General features: G+C 51.4%; 1 protein-coding gene across 4 annotated transcripts in view; it reads right to left on the reverse strand.

Annotated features, from left to right (window-relative positions):
* Positions 1-922: 922 nt before the first annotated feature.
* The window catches only part of PIAS3 (protein inhibitor of activated STAT 3), a 145,851-nt gene continuing 126,339 nt past the window's right edge, over positions 923-20,434 (reverse strand). For 3 of the 4 annotated variants that reach the window (XM_084824667.1, XM_084824663.1, XM_084824665.1), the window contains 7 exons: positions 19,562-19,723; positions 12,779-12,975; positions 11,494-11,568; positions 10,850-10,922; positions 7,990-8,083; positions 3,689-3,804; positions 923-2,302 (listed from right to left, as the gene is read on the reverse strand). In XM_084824667.1, coding sequence (XP_084680793.1) covers positions 2,171-2,302; positions 3,689-3,804; positions 7,990-8,083; positions 10,850-10,922; positions 11,494-11,568; positions 12,779-12,975; positions 19,562-19,723 — 849 coding nt within the window. In that variant the 3' untranslated portion in view covers positions 923-2,170. The remainder of the gene's footprint in view (positions 2,303-3,688; positions 3,805-7,989; positions 8,084-10,849; positions 10,923-11,493; positions 11,569-12,778; positions 12,976-19,561; positions 19,724-20,434) is intronic. The other variant, XM_084824666.1, reaches the window with a different exon arrangement.

The following is a 20,434-nucleotide window of genomic DNA, read 5'->3' on the forward strand; positions in this document are numbered from 1 at the left end:
CCTAATTAGAGGCGTTGTTCTTCAGAGTTCTTAAAAGTGTCTTTTAAAATGGACAGCTACCTGTCAAGCGCTCCTTGGAGGGCTCCCTCAGTCTAACCCAGTAGCCAAGTCCAGACACAGACAAAGGGATTCTTTTCAAAGCTTTATTCTTCTTTTACAACTTAATAACTCTACAGGTAGCAACTAGATCTGAGCAGCACCATCCCTATGCCCTAAGTTGGAACAGTTGGTCCCCGTTTGAAAGGCAATTACTGGCAGACCCCTGAATATAAGGACTAGGGAGAATCCCTCCCCTTTTCCCTTGGATCCTCTGGGCGCAACCGTTCTTTGAGCGCGAACCATTTGGCGCCGCTCTCTGCGTCTGCGCCACGCATCCCCCCCAGTCTGCTATCTGTGCTGAGTCACTCCCTGGACTGCTTTCTAAACTAGGAATGTGGGTGGGAGGAATCTCCGTCAGCTGTTGGTCCTGGGAAAAAAGGAGCACGCTCCTCTCCCGAAGGAGCGACTGCTCTTCCTCAGCATCAGAACTACTCTGGGATTCTATGGGCTCAGTGTCCACCCTGACACTACCTGCATTTTTTTCCTGTGTTGTGGGAATAATAAACTCAGCTATCCAGGAGTACAATCCTAGAAAGGGACCTTCGACTGCTTAATAATGGAGTTTTGGCTGGGGGCGAGGTGTGTGTGTGTCGCTCCAACCACTAGTTACCAGCACCCAATTTGGTTCTTTGAAGCATTTTGGTTGGTCCTAATAAAGGTTTTACCCTACTGTTGCCCTTGGATTTTTTTCTAAGGGCTCACCACCACCCGCAATTTGTGTGCCCAGCTGTGAAGTGGCTGACGCCTTTTATCCATTCTCAAATGGTTTCTTCCCCCTCCCCAACGCCACATGCCCAGCCAAGAATTCTTTTGATTGCTCCACTTCTTATTAAAGACTTTTATTCAACTTTTTATAGCAAACAGAAGACACTAAGTTTGAAATTGAGTGTACCTGGTACACCGTTACAGCAATGAAGTGGCAACAGGGTTTTCCTTGTGGTGTTTTGTTATTCCTTTTCTTTCTGGGGACATGACATTCCCACACACCCACATCTCTTCCCCTTTTTCTACCATCCAAGTCAGATACCCTTCTGTTTCCAGATGAGAGGTGTTTGGGGGGCCAGCATGCATCACAGATGTTTTGAGCTCAGACATGATTCAGAAGTTAAAAGCCAAGAAAAAAGAATGCAGATGTAGAAACGTTCCAGGAAAAAAAAAAAAAAAACACTTTAAAGGAAAACAACAAAAAAAGTGATTTTTATGGCATCGAAGGATGACATTCTCATTTTAAATACTGAAGAACAGCCTGCAAAAAACACAGTCCTGACTCTGGAAGATAAATTAAATGTGGTCCATTTGAATAACAAGGCAGCAAAATGGGTCTTAAGCAGCAGATGGATAGAATTCTGGTTCGAGCCCAGAGACAATGGGATGAGAGCAGGGAAACTACATTTCACTGGAGGCTTTGACCCAGGAGCTCTCCCTCCTCCTCCTCCTCTCTGCAAACCCCCCTTTCCAAGAAAACAGAATGGAGACAAAGGAAGCCAGGGGCTCTGTCAACCTAATCCAAAGAAAATTCAGCCAAAATACATGAAGTGCTAGGTGGCAGGGAAGATGGAGAATGTCAGTTCAAGACAACGGAAAGGTCTGTGCCACTCCTCTCAGCTCATTCCCCCTCCCTTGTTCCAAACAGGCCTCCAGGTGATTTTTGGCTTCCTCTTTCTTCTCCACTCCCAGAAGGGGAAGGAGCGGACGGGCCATGCCCTCCCCCTGCAAAGACAATGGTTCTGTCAAGATGGAGACCTCACTTGCTCTCAGAAAAAGACTCCACAGACTTCTAGAAACCGTCTCCCCTCCAACCCCTTTCCAAGCACTAAACTGGTTACTCTGGAAATTAAGAGTTAAAGAGATCATTTGGAGACTCAGCTGAAGATGCTAGCAGTTTCGCAAAGACGACCACGCATGCCGTGGTGGTGGGCTGGGAATGTTGTTCCACCGCTTGTGCCAGTCCTCCCGCTCCCTTCTTGCTACTTGGTTTTGAAGTTTAGTTATCGTACAATTTACAACTGTAGTAAGGAGTACTACAGGCCTGAACCGCCCCCTCCCTCACCCCACCGCTCCGGGGAGGGCTTCAGAAAGTCCATCGGTCATGTAGGTGGCCTGCACTGCTAAAGGAGTTACTCGTAGACGCCTCCAAGTTGGGTGCTTGCCGAGTGGAATCCTCGCCACTTAAGCTCTTCCGGCACACGGGACACGTGTCATGCTGACAAGGGAAAAAACACATGCGTGTGAACAAGCAGCAGCAAGAGTGGGAGGCTACGCATCGACTGGCGCAGCAGCGGCAGCATCTAGACATGGCGTATGGCCTTTGGACGCAGCCACCCCGGGCACGGGGTGTAAATGTTGCAAGGAAAACATACGTTGAGTGTGCAAAGGCCCAAACTGGGCAATCAATCTCCCGCAAACGATCGAGGGATAGGCACATCCTGTGTATGACCCTCTCGCAGGTAAGCCTCGTGCAGACATTAAGCCCACGGGGTGGATGGATGGATGTCCAGCAGACCCAGGGGCTGGAAAGGAACGCCCTCCCCACGACACCCAGCTTCTGCTGACGGAGGCGTGCATTTGCAAAGGCCCCAGATCTGCAAGAACACCCTCCCCAGTCCTTCAGGTGCAGGGCGGGGAGAGGCAGACGAATCCACACTCATTCGGAACACTCCGCGAGCTCACGCTGCAGATGAAAGCAGCAGCCTGCAGCCCCCCACCACCTTCATTTCCCAAGAATGGCACTAAGCCCCATGTGTGACCCAGAGGCATTCGCGAGAAAAGACGATGGGAAGAGCCAGGGGAGCATCCTGTGCTTTGAAACGATTCCAGATGCCAGTAAGAAATGGTGGTATTTAATATAAAGAGAAAGTGGGAAGGGTCAGGCACCTTGGCAGGCACCCAGAAAGGGGTCCGAGGGTGGGACTGGTGCCTGCAGGCTCCGTGTTGCCTACCCCTGCGCCAAAGTGAATTTGACTCCCCACTGCAATATTCACCTTTTCACCCGATTGTAAATTCAACATGAGTCACGATCCGGAAAGCTACCGCTGACTCTGGAATTTCTCCCTAGGCGCTGCTGATCCCCTCGCCCAGGCCCCCATGCTGGACAACGAACTGCCTCAGAGACGCCCCTGAATTTTGAGACTGGCCACGCAGCGGGGGACAGGTCAAAAGCCCTGCGAGATAAACAGGGCCAGCCACTGGGCTCTCTGGACCGAGGGCCCAAGGGCTCAGTGCCCTCTGACTGGATTTGGCCGTCCAGAGCTGCAGGACAGCCAACAGGATGCTCTGGTGCCTGGAGTGAGGAGCCCAAGCGGTCCCTCCTGTAAGTCAACGTGGGGCGGAAGCCATGGGGGAGTTCACCTGCCCGAGCCCCGTTGAAGCGCTCTTGGGCCGTTCGCGCTCATCCCAATGAGGCCTGCGTGGAGAACCTCCCTGCGGGTTGCGTCCCATGGGTCAGCTGTGTCTCCTACGGTGGCACCCAAGATCCGTGGCCAGCCCTCGCCTCACAGGAGAGACGCCTCCACTGGCCAGCAGGCAGATGCAACTGCCCCGCCGGCCGCCGCCCTCCTCCTCCTCCCAGCCAGCCGAAAAGCACGCTCACCATCTCTAACCACGGCACGATGCAGCTGCTATGGAAGTAGTGATTGCACGGGAGTTGCCGGACCTGTTCCGCAATGGTGTAGTCCTCTTTACACACAGGGCACTCCAAACCTGTATCTGGGAGACACAGGGCAGGGGACAGGTTAGCGCAGCAATGGCCAACTCCCTATCCAGCAGCAGGAATGAGGCACCGTGCAGAGGCCCCGCCGAGAGGTGCTGGCCCTGCCCTCGGGCTCGCTGCTGAAGGGAGGAGAGCCGTGGGGGACGGGGCACAAAGGGGGAAGGAGAGGAGGCTTGTAGCCCACTGTCACCCGGCCTCATTCACAGAATGTTATGGGGGGCGGGGGGGGGGCCTCCAGACACCAATGCCATCCACTCACAACCCTCCTGGGTAGTCGCACCACTTTTTTCTCACCTCAGCACAAGGGAGTAAGGGAAAAAGGACAGCTGCATGTGATCCCTCCTGCTGGCCAACCCTTGGAGCCCTTCCTCTGGAAGCCTCCCACGACCCTGGAGAGCCACGGCGGCCAGTCTGTGTCGACCATCCTGGCCTCGACGGACCAGTGGTCTGGCTCAGTATAAGGCGGCTTCCAGTGTTCCTCGGCTCACCCTGTCCTGTGCCGCGACCCTGACAGAGCAACCCACCTGGCCAGAAACTGGCTTTGGAGCTGGACAAGGCGCAAAACCTCTGTGTGCCAGATCCTGCCCTTCCCTGTCCAGTTTGGAGAACTTGCTTAGCCAAGGAGGATCTCCCACTTCAAGAAGGGGCACCTGAATTTGCCAGCTTCCCTCTTCTCTCCTCAAGCTTTTTCTTTTGTGTGTGATGTGTATCAGTTTGCACACCTGTGGGCCAGGACTGCCTTGCTGTTTAATTTCTGTAGACAGCTTAGTCAATTTTAGGCACTCTAAGTGACAATTCATCCTATCTGCCATTTCATGGTGGGACAGCCTCTATTGACGGCCGGCAGTAGCCATGATCCCAAGACAGGAAACCTCATATTCGGGGGGGGGGGGGGATTGTCTTGGAGTACCAGGCAAGAGCTAGGCAGGCTCTCATGTCCAGGTTATGAGCTTCCTAGGGGTGTCTGGCAGGCCAGGAGCTGGGATAGACAGAATTTCCACCTGAACCTGCAGGGATATTTTCACTCCCATTAAGCAACTGTATTTACTCATGCCGTTCCAGGGTGTGCGGCTGGGGATGTGAATGACTCGGAAGGTCATAACTTGGCTGTTCATAGACTAAGGCAGAAGACTGTAGTACAAACAAACTCCAGAGCTGGAAATGAAGTTTCATAGGTTTACCAACCTGGGAAATATCAGGGTGTTTTCAGACCCCTCCGCCCCAACACACACACAGTCTGGGCATCTTGTTTGCCCCTGCCCTGGGGCATCAAGGGCAGCTCTGAGGAAGTCAAAGATTTCCCCCTGAGCCAGAGGAGCATCCTGCTGTGCCTCTGTATGAGCCCCTGCTCTTCCAAATAGGCAACCCATATACTGATGCAGCAGCTCCTTTGAGGGCAGGCAAATGCCCTGTACAGGCGCAAGAATGAGCCCTGCCTCCCTTTCTTACATTCAACGAAAAAGGTGCCCCTAAGCCAGCCAGGGGTCCCCAAGCCCTTTGGGTTGGTGGGCACATTTGGAATTCTGAGAGTGTCGTGAGCACTCTCCCAAAATGGCTGCCATCATGGCAGGCGCTTGCCCTTCATAAAATGGCTACCACGGTGGGCATGGCCAGTCACAACACACTCATTTCCCAGAAGGCAACTGGTGAGACGAAAAGAAAAGTAACTTGTCCAGGAACCGAAGTCGAAGGCAGAGATGGGGGTCTGAGCTCAAAACAGAAAAACACTCTTTGGAACTCAAATAAAGATGATGCTGCAAGGGCAGCCCTTTGCTGTGCAGCACGCCAGCCTCCCAGTTAGAAAGCAATGATGTTTAAAAATTAAGAAATAAAATTACAACCAAGAGGGGTGAGCGCCAGCAGGGGTGTCTGTGGGCACCATGGGCACCATGTTGGACACCCAGCACTAAGCTCTCTTTTCCAACCACCCCCTGCTAAACTAGATACTGGATTTTAGGAGGGCGAAGTTCTGCTAGAGAAAGAGGAGAAGAACCCATGGGAGGGGCAGTTCAGTGCTCCAGGGCCTGTCTTCCCCTTCCCCAGTCAAATGGGCAGGAGGGCCTTGGATCTCCCCCCATCACACCCCCTTCCTCTGCAGCTCCTGTAGGCTTGCCTTCCTAAATATCTTTTTCTTGGGTCAGGCAAATGTTTTGGGTGCCGAGACGATCTTACAAAACCAAAGATGAAAAAACACCAAGGCACGGGCCACGATCCAGAAAGCGACTTCAGGGACGCTTAAGCACATTTGCAATGGCTTTACTCTGAACTGCAAGCTTCCTGAATCTTGATGGTCTTATAGGCCCCTTCCACCCCACTATTCTATGATTCTATGATCTCAGTGGCTGAGCTTTCCCATTTTAAAATGTGCATAAAAATCAGCCACCACTGCAGTGTGACAGAGACAAAACACAGGAGGCCACGAGGAACAGGCTCCCTTCTCAATGGCTGGTGCCACCGGGAGCCAGGGAAGGTGGCGCCCCTGCCCCACTGGCACCCTTGCGCGCACCCTGGACTTGCTCCCTTTCAGAGCGAACAGCAGCCACGTGATCCCCTCCCCGCTTTGCCCTTGCAGCAGCTGGTTCGGATGTGGCAGTGAGAACCCAAGACAGAATGATGCCTGAAGGCGGTGTAAAATCCACCTCTTCCACCAAGCTTGGCCTTGCTCCCACCCCCTAATAACAGTGCTATTATTGTTGCTCATCATACACGGTTTTGTGATTTCATAGTCAGCCCTTGGATGTTATTTTTATTGTTGTAGGCAACTCTGAGCTGCCAGGAAAGGCAGCATTAAAGCATTCTAACTAAAGATAAATAAAGGAGAGTGTAGGCTGGTATTAGTAGTGGAGTTTTCTTGCATTAAGCAGGAGGTTGGACTACCAGGCCACCTCCAACTCTAAAATCCTCTTATCCCTATACTGCAGATGAGGCTGGGCAGAGCGAGAAAGACCAGCTTGCCTAGTAACAGGCCTGAACATGGGACAGTGGCTCCGTTCCAACATGAAAACCTTAGCTAAGGAAATTTAGGTCTGGCTTGGCCTGATGTTCAAATGAACACGGTTTGCAAGCCAAAAGTAGGGAACCTCGGTTTGAAGTGGGTTTTGCAAGCCATGTTCTGTGCTCCCTACGGTTCGGCATGATGTCTGAATTGGCAAATCCAAATTAAAGCGGTCGCTCCACCCCACTCCAGAGACAGGACCGAATTCAGGAAGCCACGTGCGAAGAGAACGGCAAAAGCAAGCAAGCGGGGAAGCGGCCCTGAATTGCGGTTTGGCCCACTGTATGTTTGGAAGCTCAAACGGAGGACTGGGATTGTGGACTGGGCTGAGAGCAAAAACGGTGGTGTTTGAAAGGTGTCTTTGTGAGCCACTGCGCAGCCCTTGAAAGCAAAAGCGGGTCGCCGTGAAGGGCTGCAGTTGGTTGGTTGGTTGGCAAATAAATCACTGACATCCCCACATGTCTCTGGGTTGTGGTTCTGGTGCCCAGTCACATGTTTCAAGTCTGCCATCAGCCAGGGGACCTAAGAGGGCTACCAGGAGGCTGTGCTCCCCCCCCCCCGATAAACATCGCAGCAAGGAGGAGACCAACCTGGTCCCATCCATCGGCTGGAGAGGGAGCAGCTGCAGGAAGCTCGCTCCCCGCTCCCCGCTAGAAGGAATGCTCAGCCCCAAGGGGCAGTTGCCCTGCTGGGACTGCAGGAGGAAGGGGAAGGAACGCTCGGGCCCATCCGTTGGCCAAAGGACCAAGAGCCTCCCATTGCTTTTCGTGCAGGAATCTGCCTGGCCTGAGGTCCACTTCAACGCCCGCTCAGAGCTCCCCAACTTGTTCTCCTCCTCTTCCTTTTCCCTCCACTGCCCATTTCCTGGTGTGCTTTGTCATTTCAGTTTGCAAGCGTGACGGCAGGGCCTGCGGGTTCGTTTAGTGATGTCAGCCACTTTGGGAGACAGTAACTGTCTGAAAAGTGCGCTAAAAATGCAGCAAATAAATGAATAAAGGGAAGCAGCCCCTTTACAACCTGGAACAGCTAACCCAGCCTTCCCCAAACTGGCATCCTCCAGACGAGTTATCCCATCATCCCCAGCCAGTTGACGGAAATTGTAGGCCAACACATCTGGCGGACACCAGGTTGGGGAAGGCCAAGCTAGCTGAGGCAAGGAATGGTTACAGGACCATCAGGGACTCACCCACTTGTTCCTGAGTGATCGTCACTGTAGGGAGAGCAGAGATCTTGTCTTTGTCTGCTGGGGGAGGCCCTGTGCTTTCCAGTTGGCCCAGAAGCTGCAAAAAAAAGCAGGGGAGAGGAGAGAAGGAGAAGGTTATGCCAGAGAACTAGTTTAGCTGCAGAGATACTTGCCATCACCACATTTGGGACGGGAGGCTGGGGAAGGGCGCTTCGCGGCCAGAGGAGCACATTTAAAAGTGCTGCTGTGCTGAATGGCACAGAAATCGGGCAAAAGAGCAGATTCAAAATGCGAACGTTCATCCCATGGAGAGAGGGTAATGCAGCCATCTGCAGGACCTTTGACTTTCAGGAGCCTCTTTCTACACCAACCAGTCTGCCACGGACACCCTACTCCCCCAAATCCCACAGGACTCTGGGTGTGTTGGAAGAGATCCACTCAGTGCAGGTCACTGACCAGACCTCTTGGGCCTCAGCGTCATCGCATGGGAACTAAGAATACGCCCCACGCCCCCTTGCAGCTGTGCAATGCCCAAAGCCGTACTTGAGGGTCATCGTTGCTCATCTTCTTATTGGAAACCCCCAATAGGCATCCAAAGGGCCCCCAGAATCCCCCAGAGCACAGTTCAAAAGCCACTCTAGCAAAGCCCAGCAGGCTCAATCTATTCACACTGGGAATCACAGAACAGTAGGGTTGGAGGGGGCCTGCAAGACCCTCGAGTCCAGCCCCCTGCTCAGTGCAGGAATCCAAGTCAGAGCATCCCCGACGGATGGCTGTCCAGCCTCGAATGCCTCCAGTGCGGGAGAGCCCGCCACCTCCCTATGTTACTCCATAGTCGTATTGCTCTAACAGTCAGGAAGTTTCATCTGATGTTCAGCTGGAATCTGGCTTCTTGGAACTTGAGCCCATTATTCCGTGTCCTGCACTCAGGGATGATCAAGAAGAGACCCTGGCCTTCCTCTCTGTGACAACCTTTCAAGTCCTTGAAGAGCGCTATCCTACCTCCCCTCAGTCTTCTCTTCTCAAAGCTAAACAGGCCCAGTTCTTTCAGTCTCTCTTCATAGGGCTTTGTTTCCAGTCCCCTGATCATCTTTGTTGCCCTCCTCTGAACCCTCTCCAGTTTGTCTGCATCCTTCTTAAAGTGTGGTGTCCAGAACTGGACACAGTACTCCAGATGAGGCCTAATCAGTGCTGAGTAGAGGGGAACTAGTACTTCCCGGGATTTGGAAGCTATGCTTCTATTATTGCAGGCCAAATAGCATTTGCCTTTTTTTGCAGCTACATCACATTGTTGGCTCATATTCAGGGGACCTTTAAACCCAACCTACAACAGGTGCCTGCTTTTGGTTAGCCGTATGTGAGAGGCTGTGTGATGCTGCTGGGAGGGGAGGGGGGGGGATAGATACTTTGGTTTCCTGAACGTCCCAGCTTCCATATACAGCTCCCGCCACCCCACGCACACGCATGCATGCACGTGCACACACACACACTTCTAGCCTTCATGGCTGCAAAGATACGCTTGCTGGCTGAATGTGATTTGCAGTGGTTGGAGGGAGGCCCCTGGAGCTCTGTGCCCATGTAAGATTTATGCAAGAGTAAATTATTCAAGTCACCAAATTGGCATAATTTCTCTTAACTTGTTGAGTTTATATGGGCTGTAGAATTCAGCTTTTCTTAGTATTGGATTCAGATGACACCTGGATGTGGAGTTTTAGTTCCGGTGTACATCTTGTGCTCTCTCCTCATGCCACTGGAGGTATTTAAGCAGAAGCTGTCCAGCCTTCTGCCAGAGATGCATCCTGCATTGTAGATCCTGCACTGAGCAAGAGGCTGGACTAGATGATCTCCAAGATCTCTTCTAACTAACATTTTATGACTCTCTCCAATCTTAAATAAAAATGATGGAGATGTCTGGACTCGTGGGTTGACGACCAGACCCTCTGGCAGGGAGGGGGTACCTTTTTCAACCCAAGGGCCCAATTCAATTTCAGAGCTTGGGGGGGGAGGTGTATTCCAGTGGTGGGCAGGGCCGAAGGCAAAAGGAATGGGATGGGGCCAAACCATAAAAAATGCCAGCATATTTTCAATGACAGCTCTTACAACCAGTAACAAAGTCTCAGGAAAGGCATTTACATCTTTAAAAGGTCGAAAACCACCAAACAATCAGCAGACAGAAGTTTGGGGAAAGGGAGTGGGGCCAGGGGAAGGCCATCTGGGGAACCTCGGAGGGCCTTGGCCGGCAGGACTGACACTGCATCCCCCTGCTTTATGCTTAAGTAGCTGACCCTGCCTTCTATCCAGCCAGACGCGTCATCTGAATGGGTGATGCAGCCATGGCAGTTTGCACCCCCTACATTACGCTCATCGCTTGAGCACTAGCATGATGCAGTGGCGGAGAGACAGAGCTACAGTCCACGTGTTTCACCTGAACTCACTAGGAGGCCGTGGGCAAGCCGCCTCTCTCAGCCTCAGCCCCAACAGCTAGCGGGGGTGTGTGTGTGTGTGCTAAAAACACTGGCCTCCCTTATAGGGTTGTAGTTGTGGTAAAAATTACAAGATAATGTAGGCAATGGACATGGAAGACTCTACAGAGCTACATAAAGCTGACGTTTTATGCAAACCAGCTTAGTCTGGCGAAGCAACAGTGTCCTTTTAGCGCTCGCTCCACCGCCTGCAGCACCAACTGCTACTCCGAGGAAACAACACACAGCCCCTTTGCTGCCCTGCTGGAACAGGGAAAACAGTGGAGTGGATGGTGGGCAAATGATGCTCCAGGCATCAGGATAAACATGCTGACACAGCCAGCACCTGACTGGGGTGAGGGTGGGATCTCTGGGCAGCTTCAATCCGCCGGCCTCTTTACCTGTGTGACGACAGCATCCAGGCCGCTCTGTCCCCAGGCATAGTCCCCAGGACTCGAGTGCAACATGCCGCCCCTGGAGGTAGGGAAAGGGGAAGACACTCAAGATGGGGGACTAATGAGTTCAAGGAGCACAGGGATGAATTCCAGAGGAAGTGGGCTGGCCCCCAAAGGATTCCCGCTATCTCCTTCGCTCCCCCAGCTTTTAAGTCACAGGATATTAAGGCCCTACACAGCAAGGGTTAATCCCTTCCCCACCTACTTAATAGTCTTTGTTACGTGCTTGCATCGCCAAACTAGTTTTCAACCTGAAAGGGTCACATGGGAAGGGTAGGAAACGGGGGGCTGTGGGAGAATGGAAGCAGTGGGGCATGGCCAGCAGGAGTAGGAACTGAGGCAGAAGACAAAGTCCTCCCGCCCCCTAAAGAGCCCAAGTAAAGAGCCTGGAGGAGAAGACGCGTCTCAGGGCTCAGGGGGCATCCCCCGAAGGAACCTCTATCCCCTCCATACCATAGACGGAAACAGAAAGGTTGTCAGAACCCCCCCCCTCCGCCATTTTGTCAAGCTTTAGCACACTACTTGCCCACTGTTAAAGCTAAAAGTCAATAAGGTCAAAAAAATTATCACCAAGAGCACATCTTACTCACCAGGAGAAAGCGGGAGGAGGGGAACCAGGAACTGCCGAATTCGCTAACAACCCCGCAAAGAACTGTTGTATTATTCTGTCCAAGAGAGAAGATTTGGGAATTGGGGGGTGGGGGAGGAGGGGGAGAAGAAAAGCCACATGTAAGACAGAGGTGAAATGTGGGGCAGCGGCGGCAGCAAAAAACAAAGGGAGAACCCTGAGGCACCTTAAAGACTTAACAGACTTATTCTGGCAGCAAAGCAAAAGCCACTCTGTCCAAAGCATTTTCCTCAGGTGGCAAATATTTCTGTTGTAAGAAAAGTGACCAAACCACATCCACAAGATGTTGTGATGGTTTCAGATGGCTTTAAAAGAGGATTGGACAAATTCCTGGAGGAGACAGCTATCAATGACTACTAGTCCTGAGGACGATATGCTCCCTCCAGTACCCAGTTGCTGGGGAACATGGGCGGGAGGGTGCTGTTGCACTCATGTCCTGCTTGTGGGTTTCCTGTGGGCAGCTGGTCAGCCACGGTGGGAACAGAAGGCTGGATTAGATGGACCTTAGTCTGGTCCAGCAGGGCTCTTCTGACGTTCTAGAGAGAGACCACTAACCTACGGCATGCACCCAGTCAACAGAATCATAGAATCATAGAATAGTAGGGCTGGAAGGGGCCTACAAGGCCATCGAGTCCAACCCCCTGCTCAATGCAGGAATCCAAGTCAGAGCATCCCTGACAAATGGCTGTCCAGCCTCGTCTTGAAGGCCTCCAGTGTGGGAGAGCCCACCACCTCCCCAGGTAATTGGTTCCATTGTCGTCTTGCTCTTACAGTCAGGAAGTTTTTCCTGATGTTCAGCCGGAATCTGGCTTCCTGTAACTTGAGCCCATTATTCCGTGTCCTGCACTCTGGGATGATCAAGAAGAGATCCTGGCCTTCTTCTCTGTGACAACCTTTCAAGTACTTGAAGAGCCCATGATCAGTGGAGTCTGTGCTAAACATCAACATATATGCATTCTATATAGCAGCCTGGGCCATGCCTAGCTACACCAGTTGCTGGGGGACATGGGCAGGAGGGTGCTTTTGCGCTCCTGCCCTGCTTGTGGGTTTCCCCTGGGAGCTGTTCGGCCACTCTGTGAAGAGAATGCTGGACTAGATGGACATTGGGTCTGACCCAGCACAGCTCTCGCTATGCTTTTTAACTGTTGCCATTTTTTACATCGGATGTGCGGCCCTTTCCAGCACTCTTCATATCCAGTGCAGGTCAGGGGTCCCACCGGTCTCCCCACTACCCAGCACACCCTTACCCTTCAATGGCAGGCGATCTATCGGTCCGCGAGGTGAACCGGGGTCTGTTCCGCCGCGTCATGGGCAGTCGCGGGGGTCTGCTTGGTCCCCAAAGGTCTGCATGGGCTTGGTGGCCCCTTTCGTTGTCCCTGCCATCATGATCCAGAGAGCTGCTCAGGAATGGGAAGACCATTGAGCGATCCAGCTGGTCCCAAAACTGGAGGAACGAAAATGGAAATGCATTGAAAAGTAAGGCTCTAAGAGATTAGAATTGTGTATACTCACGCGGTTAGAAACACACCAAAACACTCTGCCAGGAAACACAGGGATTATTTTTGCACAAACCTATGTATGGTCCATTAGGGGCCACGGTGGCTTAGTGGTTAAGACGCTGAACTGCAGACCGGAAGGTCGGCAGGACAGCAGTTCGAGACCCGAGTACCGCGTGACGGAGTGAGCTCCCGTCTTCAGTCCCAGCTCCTGCCAACCTAGCAGTTCGAAAGCAAGAAATTGCAAGTAGATAAATAGGTACCGCTTTGGCGGGACAGGTAACAGTGTTCCGTGCACCTCGGTGTTCAGTCATGCTGGCCACATGACCACGGAAGCGTCTTCGGACAGCGCTGGCTCTTCGGCTTACAAATGGAGATGAGCACCACACCCTAGAGTCAGACACGACTGGCTGGGGACACCTTTACCTTTTTATGTATGATCCATGGGGTCACGAAGAGTCGGACACGACTGAACGACTGAAGAACATGTGCATTCACCCAAATGCAGTTAATTCTCGCTCGGCTCGTCATGGGGAGTGCCATACAATTGTGCAGAGCTCTGAAACTCCACTCTATGCAATGGGTAACGTTCAGCCACTCACTCTCAGGCCTCTGAAATTTCACCCACGCACTTTTGAGCCCATCTCTACAGTCATAGGGACTAGAAACTTATTTGAATGGAAGTTGAGAGCCTCAGGATACTGACAAATAAAATAATCCCAGCACAGTAAAAGGAACTGACATAGCCTTGTCTGTCCAGGGTCCTGTAACTCAGTCCTTGTTCCGTCCGTTGTTCTCATGACTTCCTTGGTAATGACTTCTAGTGCCCTTGTTTACCACTGCTGGAATGTAGGAGGATTGTAAGCCATGGAATGGCAGATGTGGAGGGAGAAGACGAACACGAGCGTCATGCTTCCTAACTGAAGTAATACACATGGCCGTCTAAAGGTGCCGCCCATATGACCGCTCAGTCCAGCATCTAAAATGACTTTGCCGCACCACTGGATCAAGCCACGCAACAGCCGTCTTGCACGCTGAAGCAAGATGAACAAGTGAGGGCATGTGGTGCCCACATCCCCACGTGAAAACCAAGGGCTTCAGATTTTCTTTTTTTCGTGTAAACTGCCTTGGAAGCTGCTATGGCTGAAAGGCGAGCCATAAACACAGGAAACAAAACGAAACGAAAATCAAGCCATCCTGACGCTCATGCTAAATCTAAGCAGCGAAGAAGGGAACGCAAACTTCCCCAAGCAAGAGAGGGGAATGTAACAGACCGATACTGCCTGTGAGATGACTCCCCCATGCCACCATGGCAACCGGCTCAATTTAGCCCTATCCAGGCAGGGGTGGCGGAGACATTATGGGAATAAATGCATTCTATGGGTTTGTCTCCCCCACCCCCAGTAATTACACTCTGCAGCCGCTGAAGTGTGCGAGAGATTAACTGACAGGTAAGAAGTGATTGTGAAGATAAAGAATGAGGCAGTCTGAACCAAGCTGCACTAAAAACACCCCCCCCCCCCCCAGTTTTCAGCGTGTGGGAGGCTGTAAGGGTGGTGCAAGAAATTACGGGAACCAACCGCACTGGAGAACTCCAGGATGCCCTCGGTGTGATTCCAGTCTTAACACTGGGATGCTCCGCCACAGGAAAAAACAAACACGCATGCTGTGAACAGGGCAAATATAAGGCACCAGGCACCGAATTTATTTATTTATTTTATTATCACATTTCTATCCTGCCTTTTTCCTCTTGTAAGGAACCCAAGGCGGATTGCACGGCCTTCCTCCTCTCCATTTTATCTTGGCAACAACCCTGTGAGGTAGGTTCGGCTGAGAGTTCATGGCTGGCCCAAAGCCACCCAGTGAGCTTCGTGACTAGAACCCGGATTTCCCCAGGGCACGTCCAGCAGTCTAACCACTACACCACACTGGCTCTGGCACTAGGTACCGAATCCTAAACGTAGCGGGCTTCCCAACAGCCACTCACCCCAGGCAAACAGAAATCACATGCAGGTTGCCAAGACAGGGAAGATGTTGACAGACTGGAAGAGCAGCAGTTTTCTTTCTTTCTTTCTTTCTTTCTTTCTTTCTTTCTTTCTTTCTTTCTCTCTCTCTCTCTCTCTCTCTCTCTCTCTCTCTCTCTTTCTTTCTTTCTTTCAAGCCAATGACGTGCCACAAAACAAGGAATTGTGCAGGCTGACTCTTTATGGGATGCTAACTTCGGTGGGTTTCTTTGCAAGGCCAACCTGCAACTGCTGTTTCTATGCAAGAGGCCCCTGCGGGGGTTAAAGCCACGTGGGATCGCTGACACGCTCTCCCCGTCTCATGAAAGGGATCTGTCTGCCTGTGCCCCCCCGCGAGACAAGATGGCATGAAGTGCAGGACAGAAACTACACATCTGGAGGGAACCAGGCTGGGGAAAGCTGCCTTACGATGCCGCATAGATGCAGTTAATTTTTTTTAATGCATTTCTCTACAGAAATGCATGCAGCAGCCTGCTGCCAAGAGGAAACCGGCAAAACAGCAGCCACTGAGAGCTCAAGCGGGGCTGTGATTCGGAAAGGGCGGCCTGCCCGTGGTTGCTAGAGCGACTGTTATGCGTGCACCTGGGGACCTGGGCAGCCTGAAACCCAGTGCCAGCCAGACAGTGAGCATCTGCAGGTAAGCAGAGCCTCCTAGATCAGTTGACACAGACAGAGCAGCTAGTGAAGTGAAATTTAAGCCCACAAGTTGGAGCCGTCCACAGCTGGGAGTCTAGTTGTCTCATTCCATATAGGACACGAGCATGTCACAGGAACAGAGGAAGCTGCCTCATATTGAGTCGGACCCTTGGCCCATCTAGCCCAGTACTGTCGACACCAACTGGCAGAAACGGCTCTCCAGGGATTCAGGAAGGATTCTCCCTGCCTGGGGATGCTGCCAGGGATCGAACTAGGGGCCTTCTGCGTGCAAAGCTTATACGTCTGAGCGACAGTCCGTCAGTCAGAAGCAGTCGCCCTGACATACTCCTTTCCTTTGCTGAGGGGTTTTATTTGAGGGGGTGTGTGTGTCCGTTCGTCCGTGTGTGTGAAGGAGCATTCCACCATATGAGCCCCCACCTGCAGTCTGGCAGTTTGAAGTGGTGCAGCCCAGACTCAGGGTTGGGCGCCTCTGTCAGAACAAAGCCCAGTGGTGGCATGGCACCTTTACAAGACTTAAGTGTGGGGCATGGTCCACGTACCTCCTTCCCAACATGGCTGGCTGAAAAGGCTATTGGGGAACAGATGAAAATTCATCTGGCAACTCTAAACACACTAGAACATTTTTGTTTGTTTGTTTGGAAGCAAGGTTCTAGTCCTCACTAGTGCAGAGAAAGGTTGAAAATCTGCTGACTGCTTTTTTAAAACCAAATTCTTAACAGCTGGGGGGGGGGGCCCTCTGGCTGCTAGCAGTTTGGAAGTTGCCAGGTACAATATATGTATTATTTATTTATTTACAATATTTCTTGGCTGCCTTTCAAGGCAGAAGCCCTCCCAAGGCAGCTTACAACAATAAAATACATAAAACAGTTAAAATATTAAAAGTGATTAAAATATAAAAACAATAAACAATTGAGAGGCAGCGTGGTGTAGCGGTGAAAGTATTGGACTGCAAGTTGGGAGATCCGGGTTCTAGTCCCCACTCAGCCATGGAAGCTCACTGGGTGACTTTGGGCCAGTCACAGACTCTCAGCCCAACCTACCTCACAGGGTTGTTGTTGGGAGGATAAAATGGAGAGGAGGAGGAAGATAATATAAGCCACCTTGGGTTCCTTGCAAGAGGAAAAAAGGCAGGATATAAATGCAACAAACAAACAAACAAACACAATAAAAGCCAACAATAAAACCAGCAACAGTTAACAGCAGTAAAAGCAACAATGGCAGTCATATCACAAGAAGGCCAAGGTAAAATAGTATGTTTTCAAGGCCTTCTTAAAAGTCTGCAATGATGGAGCATGGCAGACCTGCAAAGGCAGCTTGTTCCAAAGGTGTGGGGCCACTGCAGAGAAGGCCCTCTCATGGGTGGTCACCCACCTCATTGCTCTCACAGGTGGGCAAATGAGAAGGGCCTCTCTTTCTGAAAGTGAGGGCAGGCCGATACGGGTGAAGGCGGTCCTTCAAATAACTTGGTCCCAAACCGTTTAAGGCTTTAAAGGTCAAAAACAGCACTTTGAATTGGGCTTGGAAACACACCGGTAACCAGTCCAGCTGGCTCAGCATTGGCATTATGTGATCGAATCGCCTCACCCCCACCAGTACTCGGGCAGCCGCATTCTGCGCAAGCTGAAGTTTCTGAACCGTCTTCGAAGGCAACTCCACGTATAGCGCATTACAGTAGTCCAGCCTGGTCGTGAGTAGTGCATGGAGAACTGAGGCCAGGACCGTCCTCTCCAGATAGGGCCACAGTTGGCGTACCAGCCTAAGCTGATAAAAAGCACTCCTGGACACTGCAGCCGCCTGGGCTTCCCCAGTTAGCTCAGAGTCCAGGAGGACTCCCAAACTGCGCACTTCGTCTTTCAGGGGGAGTGCAACCCCATGTAAGACCAGTTGTAAACCTCCATCCGAAGTAGTTGGTTTCTCAACTCACAGTACCTCTGTCTTGTCTGGATTAAGTTTCAGCTTGTTCACCCTCATCCATCCCAAAACAGCTTCCAGACCCTGGTTCAAGAGTTCCACAGCCTCCCTGAGATGTGTGGATGGAAACGAGAGGTAGAGCTGAGTATCATCCGCATACTGATGACATTTCAGCCCAAACCTCCTGTTGACTTCCCCCAGTGGTTTCATGTAGATGTTAAAAAGCACAGGGGGCAAGACAGAACCTTGCAGCACCACACAGGCTAATGGCCATGGGGTGGAACTGAAGTCCCCCAGCACCACCTTCTGAGACCGCTTCTCCAGAAAGGACCAGAACCACTTTAAAACCGTGCCTCCCAAGCCCCATCCAGAGAAACGATCGAGAAGGATACCATGGTCGATGGTATCGAAAGCTGCTGAGAGGTCCAGAAGAACCAACAGGGTTGCACTCCCCCCATCCATTCCCTGGCGTAAGTCATCAACCAGGGCGACCAAGGCTGTTTCCGTCCCATAACCAGGCCTGAAACCTGATTGGAACGGATCTAAGTAATCAGTTTCATCCAAAACGGCTTGGAGTTGTGAGGCCACCACACACTCCAGCACCTTGCCCAAGAATGGCAAATTTGACACAGGGTGGTAATTATCTGGAACCATTGGATCTAAATTTCGTTTCTTCAGCAAGGGCCTCACCACAGCTTCTTTCAAAGCTGCGGGGACCTCGCCGTCCCTCAAGGAGGCAGTTACCACCTCAGAGGTCCAGATATCCAGCCCAGCTCTGGCAGATTTCACAAGCCAGGATGGGCAAGGATCTAAAGGGCAAGTAGTAGGCCTCAGTTCTCCAAGCAGTTTATCCACATCCTCAGGTTGCACAAGCCAAAAGGTATCCATAACATGACTAGATGGTGCACCAGCCCCGTCCATATCAGAGTCTGTCAAAACAACGGCATCCAAGTCAGCATGAATATAAGCGATTTTATCTGCACAGTGTCTGGCAAATTGTTCACAGCAGGCCTGTGAGGGTTCGAGTTCTTGTGTTCCAAGGCCTACACCCAAGAGGCCTTTAACACACGAAAGAGCTCTGCTGGACGACACTGAGCAGATGCAGTGGTGGCAGAGAAGTAGGATTTCTTTGCCGCCATCACTGCCACAGAATAAGATCGCAAGTGGATTCTTACTTGTGTTCGATCGTATTCCTTCCGAATCTTTTGCCATTTGCACTCTAATCGTCAACACAATCGTTTCATCACCCTCAGCTCCTCAGAATACCAAGGAGCTGACATGGTTCTACGACTGGCTGAGGACGTTTGGGAGCGATCATATCGATAGCCTGGGTCATGTCCTCATTCCAAGCGGTGACCAGGACCTTGGCAGAACCGCCGGCTAAGCCTGCAGGAAAATCCCCAAGAGACCTCAAAAATCCATCCCGATTCCTCAGTCTCCGGGGGCGGGCCATCAAATTTGGTCCCCCACCCTGGCAGAGGTTACAGACGGCCTGAAGGTCAAAACTGATCAGATAATGATCTGTCCATGAGAAAGGAGTCACCACTGGCTCCTTCACCCGCAGATCATTTTCTCCCAATCCGGCACAGAAAACCAGGTCCAAAGTGTGCCCTGCCACATGGGTTGGGCAAGATATTATTTGAGACAAGCCCATGGTTGACATGGCAGCCATGAAATCCTGAGCCGCTCCTGACAAAGTAGCCTCGGCATGAATATCAAAGTCCCCCAAGACCATAAGTTTGGGGTCCTCAACATCATGCTTGAGACCACCTCAGTCAGGGAGACTCCTGAGCAGAGGGGTGGGTGGTACACCAACAGAATCCCTATCTGGTCTCGGGTGCCCAACACCAGGTACAGACTCTAAAAACTGGCTGACTGTTAGACAGGGAATCTGACCAGGGGGAGAGAGTCCCTATAGACTAGGGATGTATGAATTGTGTACCTTCTGTGCCGCTTGACTTCCGCAGTTTGCGGCCAGTGCTCCGTACCGTCGTTCGCAAGCCCCCAGAATTCTCCTCTTTTTTTCCGCTCCGAGAATTACGAAGATAAATCCGTACCGACAGCCATAATTCCGGTGCCCAGCCATCTCCGTGAGTCTGCATAACTTCCGTAAGAAAGGCTATTTTTCGTAGATATTTATGCATTTTTCCCCCTGCCCTGAGACGTGCAGTAATTACTTTCAGCCAAAACACTTCCTCCTCCTCGGGGCTTCCCAAAACAAGGCTGCCCTAGGTGTGCCTGAGCGATGCACTCTTTGTTTAAAGCAACGATGTTTGAAAGAAAGAAAGAAAGAAAGAAAGAAAGAAAGAAAGAAAGAACCTTTCAAAATGACCATGCCGGTCTGGAGCCCTGCACGAGGTATCATTCCCCCTGCTAGGCTTTCTATTTCCACATCCAGCATTGTTGTTGACTATGTGAGGCTGAAATGGAGAGGAGAACCAACTCTGTGCATGTCTACTCAGAAGTAAGTCTTACTGAGTTCAATGCGACTTACTCCTACACATGTCAGCACCCCACTTGCCCCCAGCTCAGCTTTGTATTTCCACATCCAGCTCATTATCAAACCTCTCATTGGGTGACTTTGGGCTGGACTCTAACCACTACATCATACTTCTGTTATATGAAACTCATGAAGAAAAAGAGACAGTATAATGGAAAGTTCTTTCTGAAGCAGTCATACTTGTACAAATGCAGCATGAAGGGAAAGATCAGCAACCTTCTCTTTGTTTGAATAAAAACCACACTCTGCACATGCTCAGGGAATGGACAAAATGAGAAATAAACATACCAGGGAATATGAAGAACTATATTCTTC

This window comes from Heloderma suspectum, chromosome 17 (assembly GCF_057233095.1).
Source record: "Heloderma suspectum isolate Gila_16-S chromosome 17, 16-S_ref, whole genome shotgun sequence".
In the NCBI taxonomy this organism is placed as follows: domain Eukaryota; kingdom Metazoa; phylum Chordata; class Lepidosauria; order Squamata; family Helodermatidae; genus Heloderma; species Heloderma suspectum.